At 41.0% G+C, this 12,164-nt stretch overlaps 1 protein-coding gene across 1 annotated transcript; it reads right to left on the minus strand.

Annotated features, from left to right (window-relative positions):
* Positions 1-1,368: 1,368 nt before the first annotated feature.
* LOC309575400 (synaptotagmin-15-like) lies at positions 1,369-10,423 on the minus strand (the record flags this gene model as incomplete). Its single annotated transcript, XM_082285817.1, has 8 exons — positions 1,369-1,505; positions 2,599-2,778; positions 3,814-3,934; positions 4,449-4,619; positions 5,439-5,734; positions 6,264-6,406; positions 7,079-7,277; positions 10,417-10,423. The coding sequence occupies 8 exons, from the start codon at positions 10,421-10,423 to the stop codon at positions 1,369-1,371; spliced, it is 1,254 nt and encodes a 417-aa protein (XP_082141943.1).
* Positions 10,424-12,164: the final 1,741 nt, after the last annotated feature.

Below are 12,164 nucleotides of genomic sequence, written 5' to 3' on the forward strand. Positions count from 1 at the left end.
TTAGGTTCATCTTGTATCCAGTGGTGCAATTAGCAAGACAGACTGAGGGCACCATGTAACATATCAGATGGTGGATCAGGGAAGTCTGTTACTTCACAATTCCTGTGGTATCATTCGTAACATTTCCTTTAGGTAATAACAATATTGTCAAAATGGAAAGTGGTTTCATCTCCCCAGAGAAGCCTAATGTTTTTGAGATATTGAGTTAATTAATACTGTGTCCTGTTTGAAAGGAAGTTGGTTTGATTTCAGCTGTAGAGGTTATGGTCCTCTTGATACATCGTTGTGCAAAATGTTTTGCTGCAGTAGTCTGTGTCTCCTGTTTATGACTGTACAGTGTGAAGGGTACAGAGCTCAGGTCCCCAGTGAACAATCAAGAGAAGAATGTCCTATTTTGTTTTGATTAAGAATAACTGCTCTGAACTATTTTATAGAGCAGTAATTTACTTAATGAAGAAGATTCTACTACTGAAGCAGAGACATGCCCAGGGGGCTTAAGATAATCGGATTTTCAGTGTAAGAATGGTCATACTAGGTCATACCCAAGGCTCTTGTAATCAATGCTCTGTCTCCAGCAGAGGATGTGGTTACAGAGAAATATATAAGGACAGAACCTCCTCTTACTGTCTCAGAGTATTCCAGTACTCCAGTACTGGAATAGCCTCCAGTCACTTGTGACTCCATGACTTCTCTGCTTGTTCCTTAGTGTCAACACAAAGTGCTGTTGTTGGGGTCAGCTGAAAACACTGAACTGAGTTACTGCAGGAAATACACCGTGCTGAGGGATGTGAACAGCTGCTTCTAGGTATGTGGCCAGTAAACAGTTCCTTCACCCTTCCTGTTCAAAAGAGGCTTTGAATATAATGCTGCTATTTTAAATAAGTTCTACATGTGTCAGTCAGTATCTTTTGGGCTTTGTTTTGGCATGCTCACTGGGCTTCTCTCAGCTTTGATGAAGCTGTTGTGGTGATGTGGTGCCGTGGACAGATAGACCTGCTGTCATCACTGGCAATTCTTTGGTCATTTTGGGCTCTATCTACATGATACGTGATCATTTGTGCCCAGAACTCATGACTAGGAAGTGGAATTTACTAGTCAAAATAACCAATACTATGAGAGCATGGTTGGCTTGCTGTTTTATTTACTGTGCTGTGTGTTAATTTAATTGAACATATATTTTGAATAGAGGAAAGAGAGAGTTCCAGCCTACCAGGGACCAAATCTTTTATTTGTGTTTGGTCTAGGAAATAATGTATTTTATCCTTTTCTACTTAGGGTACAAACTCTTAGCAAATATTTTTGTACCCTTTAGGTGAGAAAGATAGTAAGAGCTTTTCCATGTGAAGGTTGGTGGTTTCTCAGTGCTGTTCACGTGCTGTGGCAGAGAGCATGCCATCGTTTAACCAGCTCCTTGGGCTTGCTGATCATCTCATTCCAGTGTTCCAGTTCTTTGCCACGGGTGTACATGAAAGGCCCAACTACTACTCGTCCCAGCAGAAGCGTTTCTGGGAAAAAAGAAAGCAGTTAGTGATGAACACCTGTGATGCTTCTCTGAAATCCTCACCTAAATTAGAATATCAACCTATATTTCTCCAAGTAATGTCTGTTCTGAAAGTTATTTTTAAACCAAAATATTCATCAAGGAAATGACTCTGGATTTCAGGTTCTGTAGCTTCTACCTGCTAAGGTTCAGCATTGAAAGGTACTGCAGTAAGTGGGTATTTACTCAATGCAGGCCTGTCGTTTTGCCTGCAGTTAAACAAAAATATGTTCAAGGCACAAATATCTGTATGTGCCCTGCCCCTTTACCTCAGGTTTACTGTGGAAGTGTGCCCTAATTTTGGGTTGCATCAGCAACCTCAGTAGGATTCATATGATGCTGTGACTTGGGAAAAAATGAATGCAGTTACTGAGACAGCTGGGAGCTGTAATGTGGCTTGCCACTGACCCCCCTCTGCTAAGGAGCAGATTGTTTCTTCATGTCTGGACTTTTCAGCTATGAATGGGGAAAATTACTGAGATCATATTTGTACTGCAGGGAAGATGTTTTTCTTCTGATCACTGTAAATATTGAATTCTGATTTGCTTCTCTAAGCAGAATTCCTTAATGGATTCTCTAACAATTAGTAAGAGGCCTCAAGCATGAGGTTTTCTGCCAGGGAATGGGGATGTTTGCTAATCTCTCTTTCTTCTTTGTCACTGCTTGAACTGCTGAGAGAATTAAAATCCCTATTCCTCTTTTGAATTTGCTTAGAAAGAGTGAGTGGCCACAAAATTTTGGAGGTTGTGTTCATATAAGCCTGTCTTAATAGGATACTGGAATGAAACAAAAGCACAGCACCTTATACTGACATTGATTAGTCTACAGGGATTTTTATTCACGTCTTCCATGAAATTTGTCTTTAGCCTCTAAAAGAGAGACATATGCTTAACTCAAGTAAGTTGTTCTGCTTTTAAAGAGACAGCTTTTGTAATACCCCAGCAGTCTTATATGTTTTATGATTATTGCTGAAAAGGAATTGGTTCCTCTCAGGTTTAAACATATCTCAGATATGTAAGAGATTTGACACCTTGACTGTAATAATTTATATAACTTACTTTCTCCTTTGTTACTCTGGAGCACAGATAGACTCAGGCTTGCTGTATCCAGCTCTGTCTGATCTGCCTTGAAACTGAAGGTTTCATTGTACACAGGATTGGGAGTTCCCAGAAGAACTGCTGTCTTTTTACTTTTGATGAATTTATTATGGTTCATTAGTGAGACTTTGACATACACACCTTGGAGAAAAAGAAATTCAAGAAGAAAAGACTTTAAGAGGCAGTTGGGAGACAGCTTAAGGAATTTCTTCCTTTCAGGAGTCAGTATCAAGTATAAAATCAGATTGTGAGAGATCCATGGAACACACATGCCAGCATAACATGAAGCAGGGAGTACACAAAGTACTGAGGGTTCAGTTTCGCAATGCACTTTCCAATTTAAGTGCTGTTAAAATAAGCAGCCTTATTCTTACCCTGCATCCTTGATCTTACATTTCTGTGCTTTCCCTTCATCTGATGAAGGCTTAATTTATTCCATCAAAAAGACTTCATAGTTGATGAGTGTATATAGAGGACTAAACCTCTTTTCTTTTTAAATGATAGGTGTATTTTGCATTTATATTGTTTAGCTTCAAAGCCCTGCAAGAAATCACTACAGACTGAAACACAAGTTGATTCTTCCATCTGTTTTTGCTTTGAGTGTTTAGATTTTAAACAGCATTTTGAGGTAAACTCTGAGTCCAAGGACACATGAGTATGATATACCAGAAAAAGCCCTCTGCACTAAGGGAGAAAATTGTGACTCCATGCCGTGGTCCTTTGAACAATAGCCAGGCTGTCCTAAAATAGGATTTTTTTTTCCCAACTCAGTTCTTCCCAGGACAGCTGTTCAGCATAAGTGGTTGTCCTGCAGCTGTTACCTCTGGGAATTGGACTTGAGGCAACTGTTAATGTCAATATCCCCTGAAATGCTGCCTTCTCTGGACTGTGTGCAGCAAAAGGATGTTACTCGCTGTACTATAACAGGAGATAAATGTTGCCACTGATTGCCACAGGACAAACCATTTATTATGAAACAAACCCCAAACATAGCAGAACTAAGCTATCAAAATCTAATTGCCCCAGGGCAAAATATGGCTTGTTTCCACTCAAATCACCAGGATGTTAATATGTTCCTGTCAGAGTCTCATAGCACAAGCCTGGATGGACAGATGAGGAAGGAGCAAATGAAAACAGGAATTGTGGAGCTGATAGCAGGGAGGAAATCCCACTTACCAACAGCAGGGCTTTCCTCCTGGAGCTTTAATCCCCTTGCCCTCAGAACCACCACAGTGAGACGGCCCAGGTAGTCATTGTAGCTCAGGGAGAACTGGATATCACCGTACTCTGAAGGAGGCTTTGGAAGTAGAACACCACATGTCAGATATATCTGAGAAACTCTCTTGTCACATGGACAAATGGGGAGAAAAATCCTTTTTCATATTAATGGTTTCTGTCACACTAAGGCACGTGGGTGAATTGTAATGGCTTTAGTTATGCTGTTGTAACATTTGATGGAACTGATTAATCAGCCTTCCTAAGCCTCAGAATTACTCTTTCCCAGGTGGTATCTATTTCCTTGCCTCTTCAGCCTTTTTCTGCTCTTAGTAATTCAAAAGAGAAGCAAATAACAAAACTTCTTACGTAACTACCTCCTAATTCATGTGACTTTTTCCAAGCAGCTGGGTAATCCCTTTACAACAGCTATGGATCTGCAGGTTGGTAAGATGGGAATTTTGGTTCCAAATGTTTATAAAGTACTTCTGCATTTTAAGTACTTGGTAGAACATACTTGTACTTCATCTATATCCTTCCAATGCTTGTAAAGATGACAGAAGTTCCACAGTGCCAAGCAGCCTGGTGTCACATACCTCCAAGTTTTCTTTCTCCAGATCTCTCCATATGACTAGTTTGTTGTCCTCAGTTAATGCTTCATTTTTTAGTGGGAATATAACTTGGCCTAGGAGATGATGCTTCTTCTGTTTATCAACATGATAAACCAAAAACTTAAGAGTCCTTTGTAGCAACATTTTACTGGAAACCTGTACAGGAAAAGGAAGAATATAATAATAATAATTTTAAAACATCTGATACTTTTCTGCTCTAGCATGACTTCAAAGGAAATATTTTTCAAAGTGTTTTAAGTGTAGGTGGAGATTTCCTTTAATTATTTGAAGTCTACTTTTTAAATTTGCCTTAAGTTTTAGCTATGCAGAAGTCAAGATCCAAGCTAAAATACTATGAGTTCATTTGAAAGCTGTGAAGTTCATTGGTGGTTTTTCAGCTCACATGGATCTAGTGCTATGTGATGTGTTCACTTTCAGACACAAACGTTTAGAATCTGTAAACATTTTTTCAGTTGTCTGAAATACAACCTTTTTTTTTGTTTTAAAGCTTTTGTCTTGTGATGTGTGCTAAGAACCTCTTAGCATGGGAAGCCAAGCTTTACAGTACTATACAAATAGCAGCCCAGACGTACCTCCCAAGTTCTGCTGTCTAGCCTGCTTGCACAGCAAAGATACTGAAAGCTGTGAAAGCATTAGATCAGTATTGGCTCCATCCAGACTTCAAGAACTGCTGGGCAGAACTGTTCAGCTGTAGTTCAAACTGGAGCTTTCATTATTCCCAGGGCAAGTTTTGGAATCCTTAACTTTGGTTCAAACCAGAGAAAGATCAGTTCTGGAGCCATACGTTTCTGTAGCCCAGGATCTCCAGAAGCCCCAGAAAAAATCCTGTCTCTGATGGAAACAACTTCTATCTTGGTAAAAGCATTGTGAACACTAATTTTCTACAAACATGTACTGTAGTTTGACAGGTTAATATTTGCAAACAAAAATCTGCCTCATCAAAAGGGAAAGTACCTGGAAAACAAAGTTTTCATCAAACTGCGGGTTAAGAGTTTTACGTTTTGTTTTGGACTGCAGGTAGCTTCTTTCATCAGGTAGCAGGTAGATTTTCACAAATGGACTACAGGAATCAGCAGGAGGCTGCAGCTTCCTGACTTTGATCAAGGAGACAAGGAGCCTTTCTGACTCTTGCTCGTATTCTATGGAGAACCAGAGGCGGCCAATGTTGCCATCAGGAAAATCTGTTTCACTTTTGTCTTCAGGAAATTTGTACAGGTCTGGGTTAATGGTCCCTACAACATAAGCTCCAGCTTCAAGAAAAGACAAAACAAGCACCCTCAGATTAGTCTCAAGAAGCATTGCCGGCATTTTTATAACCACCCCTGTATTAGGGCAAATCAGATTAATCTCTTTATTAACAATCAATTTTTTGTAAGAATTTCATGTTTTATTTCTTTTTCGCTCAACTTTGGGGGAGTAATTGTAGGCTGCACCACTTTTCTTTCTCTCATTTCTGTGATTGTACCTTGTTAGTTCTAGCTATTTGTCGTTGCAGTCTGCAACTGGTGATTCTGCTGTTTCTGGGGTCAGCAGGCACTTCCTGGCCTTTACAAAACATGGGAGTAGAGATTGCTTTGTCTGCCAAGGTACAGCACTGGGACCACAATGACTACTTTCTCGTCCAATTCTTATATATAAAAAACAAAAATGCAGAGAGCATTTAGGGCTTGTGCTGTGGAATGCTATGTCTGGTGTGCCCCCAAGAAATATGTTCATAATAATAAAGCCACCCTTTAAAGGAATACCCTTAAAAATAGTCCCATTTTTGCAATGCCATACCCAAAGAATGAAATGATGACCGTGCCCCAGGCTGAGGGATCATGTAGGGGTCACTGTCTTCCTGAACCTGTTCTTCATTTTTCAGGTGAATCCAATCTCGCCCATGCAGTGTTGGTGGAATGATAAATGGAACACTTCTGGATCTGCTCAAGACAACAGCACCTATTGACTCTTCTGGTTTAAATGTGGAAACCAAACTTGGTAACAGTAGTAAGTTTACTGTTCTTATGTCACAATGTAAAAATTCTACAGACATGCAAAGGTAAAAATGTTAAATATCCATTGTTTTGCAATTGATTTTATTTGTTTAATGCATAAAAATCCAGTGAGGTACATTAGATCTTAATTCTTCTGACAGATTCTTCTCTTTCCCCCTTTCCTTCCCTTTAGAATTTATCCTTCAGAGGAAATGAGGGATTAACTGCAGCTGCTTGTTTTAGAGCCCAGACCCCCTGCAATGACTAATTCTCTAAGAGAGTCTCCTTCCTGAACTGAAGTCCTATTGTTTTTGTTATTAGACTAGAAATTACTCTGGAACACAGTCTGGGTTTGTCTAAATAACAGGTAAAGCTATCCATGCACCAATCACACTTAAATATATTCTCTCTTTTAATAAATCGGAATTAATCATCACTTTCGTAGTTAGATTCTCAGTTTCCTAAAGGAACAAAACAGAACATGACTAATGTTTTCATATAATGTAGGGATCTTTATTTCTGTACATGCATATATTTAGATCACCCCCTCATTTGGGATTTGACAAGTTGAAATAAATTATATAGTGTATGCTTTAAAAACAAAATGAAAATAAGTACCTTGTGCTTTTTGGTTGAATTTCAGAATTTGCCTGACCCTGAAAAATGGCATCTGCATTTGTTGTTTTGACAGGATTGATGAGCTTTTTGTAAGAAAAGAGGCGGCAAAATTTTTTCCAGAGCAGATATGCAGTTATTCCAAGGAGAACAAATAAAAGGATCCCTCCTATTACACCTCCAGCCACAGCAACTGCTTGTTCTGTTCAAACATAAAAGCACATAAAACATCATAGGAAGATCAAAGTTAAGTATGCATTGGGTGTAGACAGGAATATTAAAGCTAACAAATGCATTCCAAAATAGTTTTTAAAAGAAGCATTCAGCTCACGTGCACATCTTTGTTTTGTTATAGCATGGTGCAACACCTAAGGACGTATGACAATGGCAGTAACAGATCACAGTGTTCAGATGCACTGGCAGTTATTGCAGTGTAAGAGACTACAGACATGAAAAAGCCCCAAAGAATTGTTCAGGCTCCTTTTTTTTGCATTAGCATTTACTGTAGCATGGCAGAAGTGCTAGAGCTTGCATAACAGAAGAAAAAGAGAACCCAGGAGCACCTAATATGAAAGGTACCATTATTTTGGTTTGGTTTGCTCTTCCAACTATTCATCTATGTTGAATTGAATCTAGACCCTGGCACAAGGAACAAAGTAAAGCTATGGGTTGTTTTCTTTCTGAGGATGCACATGTTTCCTGATCTGTGAAGTCAAAGTATCCATTAAACAGTTTCCTGGATCGTGAGTACTTAACATACAACCAAATCTTGTATAATTACTGTGAACAAGCCAAAACCCAAATAAAACTTAATAAATGTGTTTAATATGAATATGAGAAATTCTGTTGTGAGAATTTCTCATTAGACCAAGGGTAGACAATTGATAAGGGGCTCAGTTCATTGCTTTCACATGTTTGCTGAGAATGCTGGAGTGCAAGGCTGCAAAGATTATTTTGCTCTGTACCTTATACCCAGCCTACCTTGTCCTACCACTAAGCTAGTACTGGTGCATTGAGTTGTGACTACCAGAATATCCTCTGTCTGAAAATGAGCCTAAACTCCAGAATTATCTTCCACTCTGTAGCCTTGGGAGGCAGCTCAGGATCAGCTGAGTACTGGGTGCTGACTGTTCTCAAGGTCTCCTCTGAAACTGAAGTAGCTAAGTGACCTGGCATTTTCTCACAACTGGTATTGACTTTTTTCCTCTTCTCTGCTTTTAGATAGAGTTAACTGTGATTATGCTTTATTCCTTTTTCTTTTTATCTGTCTGTGTTTAGTAGGTACCTTGCAGTTAGCCGTCTCTATGCAATGGTACAAGTAAATAAAGACAATACAAGCACAAAATAATCAGTCAACACTAGTGATAGTTTTGAATAATTCAAAACTAATTTCATGTGATTTAATTTATTGATTAGAGCTATAAAGAGTGTGGGAGGTGAGTTGCAAATACATGTATTGCCGATCTTTTTCAGTGTTGCACTATTACAGTGCCATGAAATGTCCTTCAGCTACAGAACACTTAAGTAATTACCTTGTGCTGTAAAATTAACCTGGCCATAGTGCCTCAAAGGCCTTAATCTGATCCTGTCTCATTTTCCTGCTTTTGGTAGAATCAGCAGAGCCAAGCTGGTTTTGCAGCTCCCCTCCAGGTGTGTTGCCCTAGCCCTCTGCAGGAATTGGCTGCCTGCTTCCCTGAGTCACATAATCACTCCTGTCGCCCGGCACCAGCACGGAGCAGCCACCCTGCTCACGGCTGTACCACAGCAACAGCACTCTGCTGTCCTTGCAACTGGTAGGTCCCAGCATTTAGCCAGACTATTAGTACAATCCTTATTCCGAGGAACAGGAAACAAGCACCTATTTGGTATGGGTTAGTATCAATACAGAGACAAGTCTGATTGTGCCATGTGGGTAAATTGGTTTTCCTTGATTAGAATGCACGGTATGAGGAAATGCATATGAGCATGGGAATTTTTTGTGTTTGTTCCTTTTAGTTTTGTAGGGCACGCTCAAATACATCTTCAGTCAGACTGACATTTTATTGCATCTCAGAAGGCCAGATGCATAAAAAATGCTTTAGTTTAATGCCCATAGTAGAAACTAATGGTTTCCTTCATGTAGGTGCACTATAAACAGCACAAACGTCTATACAGCTGGTAGTTTTACTGTCTGACATAAGTATCTGAAAGGTTATTTCGAGCAAGCTCAACAGGTCTTTGTTTAACTTGTCCTCTTCATTCACAAGTCTTTGATGCTCTCACCAGCAATCCTGTATTCCCTTATAGCCAGTTTGTCACCATTTATCGTTAAGGACAGTAAGATGAGGAGTGAATTGATTTTGGAGTAAGAGAATGAGTTTCCAGTCTCTTTGTTAATGAGCTTGTATGTACTGAATTTGTTCACTGCAGAATGATGTTAAGTATTTATGACACACCCCATAGCCATTGACTCAAATTCTGGGGTTTTTATAACTTTACATCGTTGTAGATATGAGGTAAAGTTTTACTCATTTCAGTAAAGTTACCTGTAATTTAATGACAGTAAGGAGAATTTGGCTCACCTTTAGACCATCTTACCTGATTAGATCAGGAACAGAACCAGTGGCTTAGGGCACGATGTAGCACTAGTCACAAAATAGACTACTGAGATAAGTTGAATCCATTGTGTGCAGGGAGAAAATATGTATCTTTATAAATAACTACCTGTCGTCATGAGGAATTGATGTATTGTATCCTGCCGTGGTACAGGATCATGGCAGCAGGAGATGAAGTTGGATCACTTCATCTCCCCCCACCTGAGCCGGGGGACTGTCTCCTGTTGATAGGTACCAGGTTTATCCTAGCACAGAAGAGGTGTTGACAGGCATCCTCTCTCTCCTCTGGGATTGCATCCCTTTTTGCTTACTGTCTGATTAATATGCTTTAAATAAGCTTTACTTAAATTTTGCAGTAAGCCTTTTGGAGTTACGAGCAGCCCTTTCTCCCCCAAGAGTTTTAATCCCTATACAAAGCCACAGTCTAAGCACATGTACAGTGTAAACTAAATAATCGGGGGGAGGGAGGCGGCTAGACTCCTCATCTGGAGCCTGTCTCCAGAGCCGAGCTCTCCTCTGCCAGGCGCTCCGGGCGCTGCCTGCCAGCGCTGCAGTTCCCGGCCGCCTCTTCCCTCGCCGGCTCCGGAGGGAGGCCGGGCAGGTGCCCAGGGACAGGTTTGAGCTGATGCTTTGCGGAGCCTTCCCCAGCGCCAGCGGGGCGGCTGCAGGTGCCCGGCCGGGGGCTGCGGGATGAGCCGGGCACCCCTTCCCTCGCTCGCTCCCTCCCTGCGCGCCCCCGGCACTTACCGGGCATGGGTGCCGCTGCTCCTGGGGCCCGGGGCGAGTGCTCGCCGCCGCCGTGTCCGAGCGCGGCAGCCCCTCCCCGGCCCGCCCCCGCCGCCCCGCGGGTCGCACGAGGCTGCGAACAGGAGTTCAGAGAGAGGCATCTCTGGCGCCTGTCGGGAGAAAAACAAAGGGACCCGTTCGGGAAAGATTCCGCGAGCCCCGGGCCCCCCGAGCCCGGCCGGCGAGGGACAGACATTGCCGAACTTCTGCGGAGGGGGGGCTGGAATCGGGCGGGGAGGTGGGCCCTTGTGCTGCATAAATCTTCTGTCAGCCCTAAAAAACCACCTGTGCGACACTGACTGTGTGAGAGAACTCCAAAAACTACAGTTATGCTTAAAAAAGACTTCGGTATTAGTACCTTAATTCTGATTATTCGTGTGGGCAAGAAAGTAGCATACCTTTCTTTTATACCTTTAACAAAATATGTCAGCACAAAGGATCACATATCTCCTTAGACATTGCAATTATAACCTTTCCTATTTGTATTTATGAATGTAATGATCTTTAATCTCTGAAGTGTGTAATAAATACAACCAAACAGATCTTACTCGTGCATAGTCCAGAAACAAAGTATTTGCCATCACTTCTTGTCCGCTAATGCTTCTTTCACAGCCAGTATGACAAGAACCTATACCTTAAATTTAAAAGCTGTTAGTATTAAATGTTCTCTTCACAACTGTTGCGTGTGTAGTGCTTAGTGTTGTTTACTCTAAAGGCCAAAGATGTGCATAGGAATTAAAACCAGTAGGACCCTAATGAAATATCCTCTGTTCCTGTGGAATCTTAGAATTATTTTCATTGCATTTAAAATGTTCTGCCATAAATGTAGCATGGTTACACTTTTTCTATTAATTTTTGAGTCCTCTGGAAGAAGAAGTATTTAGATAATTTTTACTCTAAAAAGAAAAAGCTCCATATATTTTAGTTTAATGCTTGTAAGATAGTTAATTATTAAATAAATGTTCCACAGTCAGGGCTTTTACTGCTCTTATTTCTCCATTGAATTAGTGCAAACACTGAAGTAGAGGTTTTTTGCTCAGCAGTTTTGCACTTGTCAGGATAATGTCTATAAGCAGGTCTGAGGCAACCAATAGTTTTGAGTTGTGTGGCAAGACAACAACTATCTGCTTTTTCTTGCAGTGTTCTCACTTGAGCTCACTTTTATGGCTGTGTGAGGAATGCTGCAGTTGCTTTAAATGTCTGATTGCTTTCCAGAACACTGTTGAACAGTGAAGTGATCCGTGCTAGATGCACAGTCTCCCATAGAGGCTGTGCTGCTTGTGTGGAGGTGTGGGAAGCTGGACATCTGGGAAGCAGTACCCAGTAACCATCTGCTGATTCAGCTCCTGTTTTGGTGAGCCAGTGGATGGGACAGCATGACCTGGAGGGGCAGATCTTGCTCTCTCCAAGTTCCTGTGGAAGGGTTAATGGCAAACCTGTCAAGCAGGGAGCTTTAATTTTGCTTCTCTGCTCTACTATGAAGTTCCTGCTTCCAGTCCTTCTGTGCTGAGTTCTCGCAACAGCTGGAAATCAGAATAAATACAGGACACAAAACACAGCTATACCCTCCTTTATCTCTGGTTACTAGCCTCCTTCCTAGCCTAAATCCCTGGAACATTCGAGGGTTTAATGTTTTGTGGCCCTAGATATTGTACTATAAATATTCTATGTTTCTGGTGCATATTTTGTAACATTTTTCAGTGTCCCTG

Source organism: Coloeus monedula (assembly GCF_965178545.1).
Source record: "Coloeus monedula genome assembly, chromosome: 8".
Taxonomy (NCBI): Eukaryota; Metazoa; Chordata; class Aves; order Passeriformes; family Corvidae; genus Coloeus; species Coloeus monedula.